The sequence below is a fragment of the Schistosoma haematobium genome, chromosome 5, assembly GCF_000699445.3.
Source record: "Schistosoma haematobium chromosome 5, whole genome shotgun sequence".
NCBI lineage: Eukaryota > Metazoa > Platyhelminthes > Trematoda > Strigeidida > Schistosomatidae > Schistosoma > Schistosoma haematobium.
The window spans coordinates 4,712,320-4,731,038 of NC_067200.1; the positions used below are offsets into that span (position 1 = coordinate 4,712,320).

An 18,719-nucleotide genomic window follows, 5' to 3' on the forward strand; every position below is an offset into this window, starting at 1 on the left:
TATTAAACAAACAAATAACAATTATTATAGATTGAATGTTACTTGAAGGCTGCCTCGTGAGAATAACAACCACAAATAAGTTCACTCGATTAACGAAGGTTCCTCTGCAAGTGACTGCACCAACGGCGTATTGAGAAAGATTGCGTCCAATAGTATATATTATATAATATATATATAATAATAATATATAATATAATATAATATATATAATATAATATAATATATATAATATATATATATATATATATATAATATATATTATATAATAATCCGTGCCAGAATTCCAACGTGGTGTCGGAGGGGCTAAAGGGATGTTATAACACCATTACAGTCTTCAATCAAAAACCGTGGTCAATAAAGCAGAAGAACAAACAGTGTAGATAGCGGTTTATATTTTCAAACCTCGCGGTAGTAAAGTCGTATATTAATCATCGAAACAATTATCATCGTTATTAACAAGTAATAGAGAAAAACAACAGATATTGAATAAAAATGTGGTTACATATAAAGTGTGACAAACTAGAGAGAAAATACGGTTTTTATTTTGTCTTTACAAAAATCATTGAATAGACGTCTCCATAATATTTGTGAATCCTCAGATTTAGGGGTTACAAATGTTGACACTTTAGTTGGCTTAGAAGTTGGTGTAATTTGTCTTTTGCTAGGGTCACCTGTCGTAATTTGAAGCTGGATGAGTTGAAAGCTCGTTGAACTAAGTAGAATATCTGAGTATATAATGAATATTTAGTATTAAGCGTGTTAATGCTAGAATAAGAGACTCTGAGTACATAATGTATTTCCGATATTAGGTGTTAAGTTATAACATAGGAGAGTGATGACCAACGAAGTATTTATATTTTAATTAGTATAATCCAAAGGTAAAGACGCGTCGATGTCTAATTAACGAAGTCCGCAAAAGGTATATATTAACTGGTGAGCGTCCTTGGACATTATTTCGTTGGGGTGAAATATACCACATACATAAGATAGGACGAAGACCTCAATATAATACAGCCTTTAAGAGAACAAGTTGAAAAATCTTAAACCGCATGAATAAATGTCGCTTTTTTCAAATTTCGCTGGAGATGAAGTGTATACCCCAACTCTGTTAAAAAACTAGCCTTAATAGAAATGCTCAGAGGTTGGGGCTAGAACACAGTAGACTGGACTGTCGGCATATTAACTTCTTGCAAGTTGTCATGTCTCGAAATTAGCTACCGGTTGAGGTGGTCCAAGCGATTTCATAGTAGTTCTTAAAGTATCGACTTGTTATGTTCTTAAGGGCTAATAGGAACAGAAGACACTTAAGAAAAAGCTTTCACTCCAATTATAAGCATCTGAGTCAACTGGATCCTCCTAAGTTAACTTAAGTCCTGGTTTAATAGGGGTAAACTTAGAAGTAGGGTCGTCAGAAACTTCAATTGATTGAAATTTGTTAGAAAGCACAATTGCACTAGTTTTATTCCAGCGTACTAGATGTCCCAGCAGATATGACTTACTAAGCTCCTCGTCCCTCTTGATGTCAGTCAAATGGCTTCCTCCCATCTCTAAGGTGAAGTGATCATGCAGTCAACTTACTCATATTTGTGTCTGAGGTGGCCCGTCAAACAGTTGTACCGGTTCGTCCAAAAATATGGAAGTCAGACATGAAAGCGATCAACTCTTTAGCCTCGGCTGAAGACCGGATAAAAGACTAAGAGGCACCAACAGAAGAGACGCGGACACATTCTAGGCAGTTATGCAATCAGGTAAATCAACCGTATACAAACTGGACAGTCTAAGGAAGGAGAGGCACGGCCATCCCTGGACAGACCGGGATATTCGACGTTTACTTAGAAACTAACTGTGATATTCAATAAGTCACTTGGCTAGGGTGTGTTACGTACGAACTGGAAGAATGCAATTGGGACTTCAACACATAAAACAGGACCAAAACAAATTCCACCAAACTACATACCTTTCAGTCTCACCAGTGTTGTAGTTAAAACGGTGAAAGGAATAGTTCAAAAGATCATAATGACATCTGTGGAAACCAACAACTTGTAAAATAGCGAACAACTTGGTTTTAGGAAAGGTTTATCTTGCACTACAAACCTTCTTATATCAGGGAAGCAGTGGATAAATGCTCTAGACGAAGGAAAATCAGTGAATGCTGTCTAAATAGACTCCAGTAGAGCATTTGACAAGCTAAGAACTAATAGACTGCAAATGAAATTAGGAAATCTTGGTATTGTCGGACCCCTCCTAAAATGACTTGATAATTCCCTAAAAAATAATATTGGACCTAGTACATTCTCTGTTTTCTTCCCACCAGGTCAGAGCGTCTAGAAGGACGTAGTGGGCGAGTATAAACGCCAAGAACGAACAAAATACTCGTGGTATACAGATTTTCACACGGAGTGGTCAATAACTGGAATCTGTTACCCAAAGCAGTGATGTCCGCACCTCCACTTGGCTCATTGAAGAAAATACTAGACACCCACAAAAGCATACTAGATAAGGAATATTATAGGCTGTAAAACTTCCGTCCTTACTACACAAATTTGAAATCTGGATTAAAACTGAAACTGAAAATATCATACCATCACACTTGACTTCTATAACTAACATCGCTAAATGCTGCTATGTACCGAAAGCTTTATTATAAAATTAAGATGGTTATGCGAAAAATTGGTTTCGTAATATAATCTTATTGTAAAATCATAGGATTTATTGTTCACTTGAAGGATTGTGTTTAACGGATTCAACTACGAACACAAATGACCCAAGGCGGCTAGTTGACTTTGTTTTTTGGTGATGGGCGATCTCAGTGGCCCGGTGTACGAAAGTACGCCGAAAAACTATAAAAAACGAAGTACCAGACAAACAAATTTTGCAACACCTCATATTCCACTGGCTGGGGGCGGTAGTAAAAAAGCAAGACTAGTCATAGAACAAATAAAGTAAGTAGTCTCACGTTAATGAGTGTAAATTTCTCGACAATTTTCTGCTGTCTAGTTCACATAGCTTCAACATATTAAATTAGGTTCTGTACTATGTGTATAGATGACTTTATAGTATAACAATGTACAGGTTTTTCCAGCGCTACCATTCTTTACTTTCTGCCATCATCTCGCTCCAAAATTTCTAGGGTAACGTATCTATCATCGCTTTTTCCGCAGTTAAATCTTTAATTCACTGTGTTAATTTCAGTTTGTTCTGAGTAGAGACGACGTTTTTGCCCATAATCTTTCCATTTAGTAGTAATGCAGACATGTGTCTGACAACTCAAGTTACTGTCTGAAGGAAGCACTTTTCACATAAGTAACTGTAAGTTTTTTCCCTATCTACATCTAAAAATTTCTACGGTTACAGGTAAAGTCATTTTTTGACAAAACCATCGGCCCAATGTTTTGAAATTATTAAAATCCAGTTTTCAGGCGGTTGTTGTAGTACATTTTAAGGGCAAGATACTCCACTTTGAATTAGCCTTGTCTCTGCATGTTAAGTGTTTGGCTTTAGTTTAATAAGGCAATAAATGTATGATACAAAGCACCTGGTTTTGTCTTGCGTTTTGTTTCTGTCATCGTATCATACGACGAGTAAAGTTGTCGATTTTCAGTACTTATTTTCCAAATTCGCCAAGTGTTTGATTTCCTACCGTATTCAAGCCAAGTTATCAACCACAATGAAGTACTTGGTGATCCTATTGCTAACCAGTTGCTGGAATTATAGAAGTTACGTGTTTTTTAGGAAGGGGAAAGCGACTAAATTCGGGTTGTCATGAAGTTCTGAAATTAGTGTACTATGGTGAGTTTAACTTCCTGTTGTTTATTATTCAGGACTATTGTTGATCAGATATCAGATATACTAGAATATCGTAACTAAATCTATGTTAAGATAACCCACTAGAGATACACAAATCACAGAATAAACTGCTAAACTGCAATCCTGGGTGTGAACTATAAGATATTGTGGACCCTTACCAACAACTTCATGACCGCGGAGTAAGTCATTGACCATGTGAACGTTAGCTCAGTGAATGACGAGTTGATGTTTGAAATAAGAAGTACTGGGTTGGAATCTCAATATAAACCTCAACAGGAAATACAGGTACTTCTGTCTAATGAGTTTATAATACGATGTATTTCGTCCTGAATCCAAATGCTAACCAAATTATCAAATATGCCGAAAACTGTCGTACTCTAGGTTTCAAAGAATTCGTTGTCTTTACCTATCACATCATTATGGTTCAGAGCACTGTGTATCAAGAAAATAAAGTAAAGGAACTCATTTAATAAGCACAAGTTTTTTCACTCAACCTTCCGACACACTACCCCTTCCATTCAGTGTTTGAACCAGATGTTCTTTGATCGATAGTAAATCACTTCAACTAATTTAAGTAATGTGGTCTGATTCAGCTAACAGCTCTTATCTCCTAAACGCCTAAATAAACTGATTATGTCAATGAGAAAACACGGCGTCTGACAGTGATGCTTTTTTGAATTTGAAGCAGCATTTGAATCTGTAGACCGAGAGGTTCTGTGGACTTGTCTCTCATCGAAAGGCGTACCCCAGAAGTACGTAAACCTTGTAAGGGCTCTTTACTCGAACACTACCAGTCGAGTCAGAGCTTATGGCACATTGTCATCTGATTTCGCAACTTCGAGTATCCGACAAAGCTGCTCACCATATCCACCTCTGTTCAGTTTGATCATGGGTCTACTGCTGGAAATAACGTTCTCACCGTCTGAACTTATGGGGATTGACTTCCCACCAGGAGGTCTATTCATTGACTTAGAATACTCGAATGACATAGTCCTGTTTGGTGAAGGCACCCTCAAACGCTCTGGTACGGCCGATAATGGGACAATCAGCTCTCCTCAAAACGATCTCACATCACCACGCATAAACAGCCACTATCAGGGGAGTCCTACTCATGGCCTTCTCGCGATAGGGGTGTTTTTACATGATTAAGAGGACGGAAAGTGAGTATTCATCGCTTTAGCCAGGTCGGTAGATACGGAGAATCCGCCTAGGGGAGTTGAAAAACCCTGATTCCAAACCAACGGTGCACATGGGCTCCAGGACCATGAAGGAACAGATGGCCATATGAACCGGCTAAGTTGGAATTACATCTCCTTACGATGGTCCACTACCTTGTGTTTTGAACCTCTAGGTCAAATGCTCGGGAAGTAGTGAGCCCCTAATAAAACCACCTACTTCGATTCGGGATTATTCCAGCGCTCGAATCAAATGACGAAGTGCGGCGCATATATATTTGGTGCCTCGTACCAATGAACAATGCCAGGATGTTTGGGATGCGCTTCTCCTTTAATGCAAGTTCTTGCTCCAGGACTGGCCTGCTTCAACACCTAAACTAAGGTTATAGAGTGAAGTAGTCGAACGCGTTGACAAATCCACTTATCTTGGAAGTCTGATCAGCCCTAATGGGTTGGTGTCTGATGAAATCTCTGCACGGATTCGAAAAGCTCGTTTGGCTTTTGCCAACTCACGTCGCTTATGGCGAAAGCGAGATATCCGTCTACCAATTAAGGAACGAGTATACTGTACTGCAGTTCATTCTGTTCTACTTTACGGCTGCGAAACGTGGCCACTAAGAGTTGTAGATACTCGTAGGTTACTAGTATTTGATCACAGATGCCTTAGAAATATTGCTCGCATCTGCTGGGATCATCGGGTAAGTAATCAGTCAGTCAGTCAGTCAGTAGCAACGTAGAATTTCGTACGTATGTACATCAGTTCGAGTTTCCACACCACATTAGCACAGAGATGCAGTGGTCGATTCAAATCCCATAGTGCTAGATGTAGTAAAATTATAAGCTGTAATCAGAAAAGTTAGAGTTTGAAGATGTTATTCAAGGAGTATAATCCGGTGAAATAAATTTGGAAAGAAAAAAAAGAATGAAACATGAAGTCAGAAGATTAGAATTTAGAAGAACACAAAGAATGGATGCACCTGCGCCATTGCAAACGATTTCGAGCCATGTCATTCAGGGTCTCTAACCATCGGTTGTTATCATCTCGCGGTCCCCAACCAGGTATTCTACACCTATCAACATGACTCAGTCCACTTTTCAGTGAATTCATTTATTTGTGCCATGTTTTGGTCTGGCCGCCCCTAGCTTTCTTCCAACCTACTCCTATACCATTGAACACCACACGTCGAGGCAGTCGGTGGTTGGGCATACGTAACACGTGTCTCAGCCATCTCAACTGATGAAGTTTCACTAAGTCATCAATTGATTTGCCATCCTTACCTAGTACCCGTTTCCTAACAACTACGTTACTTACTCGATGGTCCCAGGATATACGAGTAATTTTTCGAAGACACCTATGATTGAATACTAGTAACCTACGAATATCCTCTACTCTTACCAGTCATGTTTCACTGCCATAAAGTAGGACGGAACGAACTGCTGCGCAGTAAACACGTCCTTTGGTTGATAGACGGATATCTCGCCTACTCCATAAGTGACGCAAGTTGGCAAAAGCTAGTTGAGCCTTCTGTATCCGTGCTGAGACTTCGTCACACAGCAGACCACAAGGGCTGATGAGACTTCCAAGATAAGTGAAGCGATCGACAGGCTCAGTTACTTCACTCCTTACCATTAGTTCGAGTGTCAATGCAACCCAATCCTGAAGCAACATTTGGCATTTCGAGTGGGAGAATCGCATCCCGAACATCCTTGCATTGTTGCTTAGAGTGGTCAGAAGACTGCATTTTGTCAGCGTTTTCACCAAATAAAACTATGCCATCTGCATATTCTAAGTCAACAAATGAACCTCCCGGTAGAAGTTCAACCCCTGGAAATCTAGACGAGGAAAGTGTTATCTCTAAAAGTACGTCAATGACAAAGTTGAACAAGAATGGAGAGAGTGGACAGCCCTGACGAACACCACTTGAGGTAATCAATTTTGATGACAGTTTGCCATAAGCTCTCACTCGACCAGTTATAGTGAGGTTGAACGCATGGTATTAGAGAATGGTGGTAAATCAATTGATGAGGTTGCAAATCTTCATCTACTGAGATGGTTGGGTCACGTTGTACGTATGTCCAACCATCGACTACCATGACGCTCAATAATAATTAGTGTTGGAGATGATTGGAAGAAAGTTAGGTGCGGCCAAACCAAAACGTGGCGTCAGTGCTTAAAGTCACTAACTTCTGATCTGAGCCATGTTAGTAGATGCAGACTACTTGGTTGCGGTCTGATTTTCTCGTGTTTGCAGTTCACGAGTCTTAATTAGGCGTCCGATAATTATTGAGGCCACTATTTTAGATGTTATGTTAGCCAAACAAATCCGTCAATGGTTGCCACAGGATGATTTTGACCCTCTCTTATATATTGGGACAATTTATTTATTTATTTTAACACAGACATTCGTACAAGGAGGCACCAAATACATATGCGCCACACAAATCCCATTCGATATGTGTGAGGGCTGTGATACTGCCGGGGTGCCCAAACCGAAGCAGTCAGATGAGATTACGTCCAGCTCCCAGATCTTAGCTAAAATATTAGTCAACCTAATTGCTTAAACTAGACCACCATACTTAAATACCTCTGGAGCCAATCCATTTAGACCAGCTGCTCTTTTCCTCATTACCTATAGCCTTTGGAATTGCAGCTAGAGTTGGGGGACCTACTTCAATGTTCCATTCACGCTGTCTGGGAATGGTGAGTAGATGTAGAGTAGCTAAAGGCCAGCTGAACTGCTCCCTAAAGTGTTCCGCTCACCGTTCTAAACGTCTGGACTGGGAGCATGTAAGTGTCGTCTTTTCCCGAGATAGTCTCACTCACACATGACTTAGTAATTCCAGTTTTTTTATTAGTCTGAAGAGCCGTTTTGTATCACCTACAGCTGCCGCTTTTTCCATCTCTTTTGCTTTCGTTGCCGACCGCTGCTCACGGTCGTTCCTTAGACTTTTGGTTAACGTAGATCTGATTTGTTTTCGCTCTTCATCGTGTTCAGAGTTTGATGGGATGAGTTTACGAGAATCTATCAGTGCAATAGACTTTTCTGTAACCCTTTGGTCTAAATCAATAATGGATGTCACTGCTGTTTGTATATCTTTCCAAGCAACATCTGGGTCAGCCTCGTTTTCAGAACTGCCCAAGTGTGACCTCAGTTGTTCCTGGAATTTATTTTCGCCTTTTTCATCACTCAATTAAATTCTCAAGGGTTTTCTTAGTATGGCTTTTCTGCGTCCAGTGAGGCGCAAGCAGCTGCGTGCCCGTATTGAAGCATAGTAAGAGTTCAATCAGGTGTCCCAGAATGAGCGACAATCTTCTATCGACCCTCACCAACGATGACTGATGGCAATATGGTCTATGTTAGTCCATCGTTGGTTTGGTGCAGAGGGTCACCATATTAGATGATGTCTCACTTTATGCTTAAAATTAGTGTTTGTTAAAAATAAACGATTGTGTGAGCACAATTGCAGCAGTCGATCACCACCACACTAGGACCCTGTATGCGTGTTTTGGGGACAGCATACACGAATGGTACGAGATTCTAGGGTTTTAGCCAAGGAGGCCTGCTGGCCTATTTGACACAGGATTCGTACGTCAAAGGCTCTAATATGTAGTTTGGAGCGAAGTTGCAGTACACCTGGGACAGTGTTTTGAGCACTAGAATCGTTGGCTATGGTGACACGTGAGGAGGAAGCCAAAAACGTAGGTTTAGTGTTGAAAGTCGACATAGCGGGAATAATAGGAATTGATGAGGGAGATTGATTATGAATACAGTGGTATTGAGTGCTGTTAGAGGTACGAGGGCGGTTATCACTTCCCGGTTGTCCACACCGTGGAAGGGTTCTTCTGGAGGTGCCTGAAAAGGAAATTGGATTAGAGCTGATCTTAGTGACCTGAGAGCTTGACCGCAGTGCCCAAGGGACAACTGCTTGAGGTTATTTACACACAACCTTTTTGTCAGTAATTTTCGCGTTAGCTCTGTACTTGTTAAGACTTTACTGCCGGAGACGGATATCCGTGGGATAAAGCGGGCTGTGCACTTTTATAGTCAACCTTTTCTAACCCCACCATTCTTTGTTGGAAGGCAATATCGCTGCTATGCTGGTTATCTGAAGGAAACACCTCACTGCCGTCACAACTCTGTACAGTCAGCAGTAGGACATCGCCTTCAAACCTTGAGTTTCCTGTTTTTAGCCCTACCGTTCTTCAACCGACCTGCCTGGCATGGTAGGACATTGAGGAACGATTGTTCCCGCCAGGATAGCTCGTTGATTCATCACGAGAGGCAAGCATGACCACCACGTCAAGGTAGCGACAACGGTAGACAGTGTAAAATGGCTTGATGAGTGACCAACACTGGTTCATACGCCAGTTGTTCCTTCAGGATCTTGAAGCCCATGTGCACCATTGGTTTGGAATCAGGGTTTTCCGACTCCCCTAGGTGGATCCTCCAAATCCAAGAACACGGTTAAAGCACCGGTTACACACTTTTTGTCCTCTGAATTTCGTAAGCAACAGTAAAGCCGCAAGAGGGCAGTGAGTAGGACTTCCTTGGCAGTGGTTGTATGCACGTGGCAATGTAAGATTATTTGGGGACGGAGAACTGACTCCCCACTCTCGGCCCTAATAAGACATTTGGGGATTCCTACACTAAATTTAAACAAGTTCCCAATGCCCGGGAGGGGCAGTATCTCAGCTCTCACACAAATCGCATGATTTTGTGTGGCACATATGTGTTTGGTGCTCCTTTGTACCAATATTTGTGTTCAAATAGATAACTGAATAAATAAGAAGTCGTAGATTCACTTTCTGTTAGTCTCTCATATATATAATCATCGTTTATTATTTGTGTATTTATTTTAGCGTTTCAAATCAAGCAGCTCCTCTCGATGGACAGTCAGATGTAAACACAAATGTTAGTTCATCTCGCCGCTCTGTAAATAAACAACTTTCTCAACCTCGACGAGTTATTGCAAGTATGTAGTTCAGGCATAATTTTCTAATTTGATAGTTATTACAGACTTGTCCACATCGTTTTTTAATTTTTTTCTTCTTAGGGAGCAGGTAGTAATGATAAACTGTTCGTTGTGATAAATTAAAATCATACACGATTGTCACGCTTATCGACTTTTAAAATTACTATATTTGCAGGTCATTTCTTAACCATTTTTCTTCATATTTTGTTAGTCATCATGATTTAAATCACTGTGTTATGACCTTGGATGTCTGACTTTTCTATCACGCGACTTATCAACCAGTCCGAATACGACTTATACGAATCTTCACACTAGGCCAACCAATGACGTTCAACCGGTGTGGGCAGTTTAGCGTCCTTATTGGTCCTCCGAGCCCTTCCGCTTGAGTCCAGAACATAATACCAGCTTCTGTAATATGAATCGAATCAGATCGAATCAGATCAGATCGTTTATTTCAGACATACTCGGTTCATATATCAATCAGACAGACCACAACGTACCATAAAATAGAAAATAACATGTGTACACAAATAAGCCAAAAAGTGGCTATGAATGAGGGGGACAGTAATTAATAGACTGAGCATAGCTCAAGAATCGTAAATCGTACAATAATAAATTATAGGTCAAAATAAAGCTTATCATAAAAGGAATATAAATATACATAGTGTAATTGTTGAGTAGTTATACAATAAGAATATTTATAGAATATTAGTCCATGAATAGTCCTTGGAAGTTACCTGTAATTTAATCTTCACCGGATATAACACACTGGCTCGTTTGAAGATTAGTTTTCAGCATATAATAACAATCAATAGATAAAATTTATAGAGTAAGGATAATAAATCATCATTTATATTTTTCAGCAAACGAAATGACTTTCAGGATTAGCATATTTCAAAAGTTGAGTAGTTAAGTTCACCGATAATGTTTGATATTTCTCTTTGTATTTTAAAACTATGCAAGTGTTTTACTAAATTTTGTGAACTTCTTTCAATTGTCTTGTTAAGTTTGGTTGATATTATTATGTACAAGATGGCTAAATATATATGTGATAACCTTTCATTGTACATCAGAATAATAAAAGAAGATCTCTATAAAACCAAAATGTAATAAAAAAAGCCAAGAGTCTACCTAATAAGTCGACTGTTTCGTTTCAAGTGTTTATGCATTTTATGTAATTCCTCACTTGACAATTTACATAATCTCTTTTGTAATAATATTCAAAACTATGACCAGCTTGGAGAGCATAACTGTGTGTGGTTCAACCAGCCATTATGTGGTCCTAGTTTTATGGGGCTACCATAGGAGTTTATAATGTGGTTTATTTTCGGTATGCAATATGATGGGTTCACAAAGTAAATCTAATAGGTCAGAACTTTAATTCGTAGGCTAGTAAGTTATTCATGAAGCTCCTATAATCTAATTGCTTATTTACCAAATGTTATCTAATCATATTTGTTTTTGTATGTAAACTAAATAGAAACCTAGTCTGGTGACCAATAGTCTTGTCATTGGTCTCAGAATAATTTAAGGTTATTTGGTCTCCCAAGCAGTTATCACTCGGTCATATCGTTTCGTTGCATGTTATCTGTAGACATACATCCTGTTAATTCACTTGAATAAACTAAAAGTTTATATGATCAATCACGTACCTCAACAGTCGGTGATAGTTTGTTTCGAAGCTAACTAATAAGTATTACCAGTATAGGGGTTGTGGAGATTATTAAGTTTTTGATTGAGGTCATGAACCGATTGATGTTAGACCACCACAATTGAAAACCTGGAAGCACTGGACCGCTTAGTTTCGAGTAATTCAAAGTATATAGATCAAAGGTTTCCTACATCTTAATGAATCATCCACGTAGATACTAAAACAGTCTTTTTTTATCTGGAGTGATACTAACTTATATTGAGTCTTATTTATTGATTTAGTGTGTAAAAGATTAGGATAGTTATATTTGTTGTTGGATTAACTCCACTGATACTATTATGATGTTAAATAAATACTATTTTTCTCAATGTCTCACTAAAAATATCAGCTATATTTCAATCACAGTCATTGACTATAGGCATACTGTTTTTCTATCAAAGGAGATGAATATATATTTTCTCTATCGCAAGGTAATAAAATTAAGAGAGTTAGTTTGGGTGTGATTATAGTTTATGGACGACTTTTAAGCGATACCAAAATGACCTTGAGAATGTTCGCCTGATAATTAGTACCGAATGAGGGTTATAAACCTGTGTGAGGAATTCGAATTATGATTTACAGTTGACGGTTAAGGTTAGGAATTAGATTTAGGGTTTTTATCATGAATTGACATGAGCTATGGTGCCAAAACTTTATTCATCCAGATGGATGAGGGAATTTCGTGCCAAAATCCAAGACCTCTTATCTTATACGTGATTGATTCATCCATAAATTATAGTCTCGCCTTAGTTTGATAAAGAAAATATTCTTTCCAACAATATCATTTGTTAATGTCATACAATCGTATTTATAGTTATTTATTACAGTAGTTTATAACAAAATAATTAAGTTACGCTCCATATTTATTTATTTATTTGAACACAAATATTGGTACAAGGGGGCACCAGATACATATGCGCCACACTGATCTCATTCGATATGTGTGAGGACTGTGATACTGCCCGGGTGCAGAGACCGAAGCAGGTGGTTTTCTTCGAGGGCCACACCCTGAGCCTTTGACCTAAAGGTCTAGCCCACAAGGCAGTGGAGCATCGTAAGGAGATGCGGTCCCATGGCAGCCGGTGACCAACAATAGGTTCATGCGCCATTTGTTCCTTCAGGATACTGGAGCTCATGTGCACCACTGGTTTGGAATCGGGATTTTCAACTCTTCTAGGTAGACTCTCCGTGTCCACCGACCCGGTTAAATCGCCTGGTATTCATTCTTCGTCCTGTCAATTTCGTCAACAACACCCCCCACCACGAGAAGGCAGTGAGTAAAACTTCCCTGGCAGAGGCTATGTACACGTGGCCATGTGAAAGCATTTTGAGAGGGAGAGCGGACTCTTCCCACTCTCGGCTGTACCAGGGTATTTGGTGGCAATCTATGCTCCATTAACAGAATGATTAAAAAGTTATAAGTACCAAAAACAATTTATGAAACAGTTTAAAGGACAATGAAAAACAGTTAAGTGAAAAATATAAATATCACAGGTATCAATAATTAAAAATTAGAGATGTTGGAACTACAGTTCAATAAGAGATTGAACAGATCGTTTTTCAACACAGATCAGTTATGAATCGACAAAGCCTTTTTTGTATATGACTTCGTGATTTGTGCCCCCTTTGTGCTAGTTTATTTAACCTTAAAGATGATTTGACAATCAACGTCTGATGAGTCTAATTAGCCTGAGTTAACGAAATGTTTGAAAGTATGTCTTTATTATATTACATTCATGCTGTATTTGCTTGACAATGCTTGGAGGTACGTTCGAAAAGAGTACACTTTTTGCAGTCGATATAACTTTCTCCACATTACTAACTGAACCTATATATTTATATAATGATCCAAAGCCTCACTCTATTCTCAACACATCCTCAAACCAGCTGTCAACCAGAAAAAAAAGACAGTTTAAGTTCAATCGAATAAAAAGTCTTTCCTGGACTATATTGTAGCTGAGATTTTAAAAATCATCTTTTTCTCATTATTCTCTACAGATGTATTTCGTGTTTAAGATTCTTCTGATTACTTTATTGATAAATGACTATCATGTTTCAAATCAACTTTGAATAAGACTATGCTATTATATTTGGTAACATAGCTATGCTACTTTTTATAGCTAAAATGTATTTTTATCTTGACTGATATTTTGTCACTACCTTTGATAACTTCATTTCTGTTATATTTTTTTTTCACTATCAAAAACAAACAAAGCTGGAAATAAATCTCGTCAAAACAACTGGATGTATGTGAATCGTAAAGAAACATCTAAACCGAGTAATCGTCGTGTTTCACCTATTCGAAATCGACAGTCTCAGAGCTCCGGTCGAAATAGACAGTTAGTTCAAACACAACAGTCAAGTAAAACAACAGGAAGTGCTTCAAATGATAATCAAATTAGGCCGAAGAGAAGAGCTGCTCCCTGTGAAATCGCTTTAAGAGAAATAAGAGCTTTTCAGCGTAGTACAAATCTTCTTTTAAGGTAAGTTGTTATAACTTGTGTAACCTGTTAATTCTTACGTGATAAGATCGCTAATCAAAACATGGCTTCTACAATCCTAACACTGTGTCAAGCCAATGATGTGTTGACCGGTACTAAAAGTCTAGAGTCCTTAATAGTCTTTCTTGCCTAGCTCTGTCTGTTGAGTCCAGAACACCAATATCAGTTTCCACTAGATGAATCATATATTTCAGACATACTGGGTTTATATACAAGCAAACCAGACCACATCGTATCATAAAATAGAAAATAACGTTTGTACAAGATCAAAAAGTGACTGTAATTGTGAGAGACTAACTAATAAATTGGGAATAACTTAAGTATAGTAAATCGTATGATAGTAGTCAATAGGTTAAATAAAAGCTTATGATAAAAAGATTATAAATATATGTATAATCTAGTTACTTAACAGTTATACATTAAGAATATATATATAATAATAACAGTCTTTAGGTATAATATAAGTGACTAAGTTTCTCAACTTCTATCATTAGGGATTTAGACAACATATCCATTTTCAAGCAGAAGTCAAGTAAAATCCACAACAGTTTTCATTTTTACTTTGTGAATTTACTACATAACCTTTAACATCATGGAACATATAAGAGTATTTGACCAGAAATGCCTGTGTTATAGTGTGACGTAGGGTACTAAACAAATTTATTGAGGAGCTAGTGAATTTTCATCGATTTAAGTGACTGTGACATGTGATAGGTCCGCCTAATCACTACCTATCTTGACACGCGGTGATGGGTTGCTTAGGTCTAGGTTGAAAAAAGGTAGTGGTGGTCACACAAAGACATCAGTTCATCAAGTCGTTGACTATTGAACTGGATCGTGTTGGTAGACTCAGACTACTTAATTATCGTAATAAACGGTCGGAGACTTTGGATCTCTAACTATGTAGTCTGTATCTAATAGCATGGCTCGCACCAACAGTCAATGATTTCATGGACTGATATCACATTTCAGTTTGCCCATCCTTAAATTTCCTCCGATTTACTGCCGCACTAGCCAGAATCATTTGTCGCGGTAGGCGGTGGTTAAACACACATTGTTGTCCAGTAGTCAGTTGTTGTGTCTTGAATACTTACAGATTTAACAACAGACTTTCATCATTCTTATCAAGTAAACTACAGATTTAGATCTCAAGAATTCATATACAAGTGGGATATTCCAATAGAATACAATATTTCTGTGTCTCGTAAACTACTGTTCGTTTTAACTTTGAAAATTACGTTTGTAGTTTGATTGCAAACAGTTTTATTCTAGCTAATTGACTAGTCAGATCCCCGTCCATAGGAAATATTGGTCGCCTAATATAAATCAGCTTTACTATACAATTAGTGTAAGATTAATCGGATATAAAGTAAAAAACAATCATCTACCGTGTGATTGTACAGGTTTATGTACTTGACTTTTAATTATAACTCATTTTGAGAGAGACTGGTAATGCTGTTTGGTCACTTAAAGTACAAGTAGATGAATTCGGGATTCGATTCACTGCATAATGATTATATGACGTTTCCTTTAACTACGAAACTGTCGTTTTTCTTCAATAGATCTCTTGATACCTGTACAGTTACTCCAAAGGATTAAGTGATGGTTTTCAAGTCGTAAAGAGTTTCCTTAGTGTCTAGTTTTGTTGGAAATCATACTAAAAATTTTCTAGCAAATGTAAGTAAAGCAGTGGCTTACCAATTAATGTGTTCGACTTTCAAACACCAGGCAAACATGGTTCAAGTTCCTCTCCACCTACTTCGACTTGAACAATAGTCAAGTAGTAGTAATCACTGACCTTCACACATATTAAAATATAAGTCAAAGTCAATTACAAATTTCTGTACTCGGTGAGTTACATCATCATTTTGCATCCTAATATCTGACTATTATAACTTTTATAATTCATTCTTACATACACCATTGTGTCATATATATGTATGTGTGATTTTTTCTATTTTAATGAGCAGGAAGTTACCATTTGCACGTTTAGTACGTTCTATCACTGTTCGTACACTTGGTCCGAGCTATTTATCATTTAATTGGCAAGCTGTCTGTTTTTTGGCATTACAAGAAGCTGCAGAAGCATTTATTGTTCATTTATTCGAATGCGCACAACGATGCGCAATACATGCAAGACGTGTAACAGTTATGACCAAGGATATACAATTAGTGACACATTTACAAAATATACCAACTTCATCACAATTTACACATTATCATCATACTATACAAAGCCAACAACAACTGGCACATTTGAAACAATTAAAATATAAACACGCTTCACAGCCTCGAAAAAAAGGTTATTCTCAACAATCAGATGTTGATGAAGACGATAGCACTGATACTTCATAGATGAATCTTTCTTTGTTTTTCTTTTCTCCGAATTCTTTTTATTTATATACATATATGTATACATCCTTGTTATTTTATCATGATATGTTTTTGTGTATCTGTATCTGTACAGATCATGATGTACATACTGTCTCCATTGTTCATACCTTTCCCGTGACGATGGTTGATACGATAAGTCAATCAGAAGTAGCCAAATAGGGAAGGTCAATCGATAGCAATCAGAATTGACCTGAATGACAAGTGCATTTAATTGGCTAAGAAATGGATTAAATTCCCAAGGGGGGTAGAGTTGTACATGTATAAATGAGTATTTGTTTATTTTATTCTGTAGTCCAATATACTTTCTCGTTCAGTCTTGTGTTCTCGCTCAAGTAGTCATTTGGGGTGAGGGTTAGTGTATAGCACATGTATCAGAATCAATTTTCGGAATCCGCCAGTTACAACAGTTTCTGGCAACGTTATTTGTCCCAAACCCACTCGAAGATAACTAAAATTATATATATAATTTTCGATAACTGTATTCGCTGAATTACTCCTACTTCGACTCATTTCTCCAATTATTTCCCATTTATTTTCTTTCGGATCATATCGTTCAATGGATTTCAAACGATCATTTCCATTGTTTCCACCAATAGCATATAAGTAATCACCATGTTGAATAAGTGATACACCACCTCTCGATGAATTCATTCGATTTATTAAGGTCCATTGATCCGTCAACGGTTCATAATATTCCACTGAATCGTGATAATATCGACCATCAAATCCACCAATCACATATATTTTCCCATGTAATTCTCCAGTTGACCCATCACTACGTATATGATTCATTGAAGATATAGTTTGCCATAAATTTCCATCCACGGTATATCTTTCTGCAGAGTCTAAACGACCTCCATATTCACCATTATGACCTCCAATTGCATAGATATATCCATTTGCATATGTAACACTGACGTAATAACGATTCTCATACATGCAGCTTGCTTCATGCCTAAAAATTTTAAACGAGACCCTCACACAATTGAATTTATATCCTATACATTGGTGATTAAATATAAGTGGTTAGTAAACTTAATGACTTCAAGGAAAGCATATACATATTTGATCCTCAAGCTTTCAATGTGCTTCTAATTACACATTTTAAGTGAATGTTGCAGTTAAGAACAGTGACTGTTGGATTCTGGTCGGGAGTAATGTTCACTTAGTGTGCATCAAGTTTCAGTGTTCAACCAATGATAGTGTCGTGGGAAATATTCAGTACTTAGTGCTGCTGATTGCTTCGAGCGAATAATGGACTCACCAATTATTGCTGTTTATTTTAATTGTGGTCCATAATTACATCCCATTAAATCTGAATCTGTTGTTCAGATGTGTTCTACAACTGTATCAGTTGTGTGCCAACTGAGATTTATTATTCATGGTGAGTTGTAATTTTATCTTCCTCGTCTATAATAAAGAGTGTTTTCAAGTTTGACTAATACAGGATGATATGAGTTGTTAGGGTGACTGGTGTTATTGGGAATGGATGGTTTCTGTGTGATCAATTAATTGTTTAGTGTATACAGTACTTGCATCGAACTGATAATCAGCTACAACGTAGGGCCAGGCACATATGTGCATCGGTCCGATTCGCCATACCTCATCAGTACAGCAAGATGAACACCAAATTCATAGAAGTGGTTGATTCAGTGATGGTAATATGTAAAAAAAGATTGCAAATAAGGATACGATACAGGAAAAAAGAATTAGTTCGTAGAAAGAAAGATATGAAGCGATTTTAATCTCATAGTTTAAGGGAAGACAGAGAGTGTATACACCAACGCCATTGTCATCGATCCTGAGCCATATCACCCAGAGTCTCTAAGCATTGGTTACGATAGTCACGCGGACCCGAACCAAGTAGTCTGCATATACCAACATGGCTCAGACTAGAAGTTAGCGTCTTCAAGCACTGATGCCACGTTTTCTTCCAACCATCTCCAACACCGGTTAGCCTTGTGCGTCGTGTTAATCGGTGTTCAGGCATACGTAACACGTGACCCAACCATCTCAGTCGATGAAGATTCATAACCTCATCAACTGATTTAGCATCATTCCCTAATGCCCTGCGTCTAACATCACTATTACTTACCCGATGATCCCAGCCAATACGAGCATTATTTCTAAGGCATCTGTGGTCAAATACTAGTAGCTTACGGATATCTTCAACTGAAC

The 18,719-nt window shown here is 37.9% G+C and overlaps 1 protein-coding gene across 1 annotated transcript; it reads left to right on the plus strand.

The window, feature by feature from the left end:
• Positions 1–2,763: 2,763 nt before the first annotated feature.
• Positions 2,764–17,878, plus strand: CSE4 (centromeric DNA-binding histone H3-like protein cse4). Its single transcript, XM_051217344.1, has 4 exons — positions 2,764–2,942; positions 9,844–9,956; positions 13,862–14,129; positions 16,118–17,878. Exons 1-4 carry the CDS (start codon positions 2,797–2,799, stop codon positions 16,500–16,502), a joined length of 912 nt encoding a protein of 303 aa, XP_051064732.1. The 5' UTR covers positions 2,764–2,796; the 3' UTR covers positions 16,503–17,878.
• Positions 17,879–18,719: the final 841 nt, after the last annotated feature.

Coding starts and splice junctions, on each gene's coding strand:
- CSE4 (XM_051217344.1), top strand. CDS start 2,797: ATGGGCGATCTCAGTGGCCCGGTGTACGAAAGTACGCCGAAAAACTAT. Junction 2,943..9,843: donor CTAGTCATAGAACAAATAAA/GTAAGTAGTCTC, acceptor TATTTATTTTAG/CGTTTCAAATCAAGCAGCTC. Junction 9,957..13,861: donor ACCTCGACGAGTTATTGCAA/GTATGTAGTTCA, acceptor AAACAAACAAAG/CTGGAAATAAATCTCGTCAA.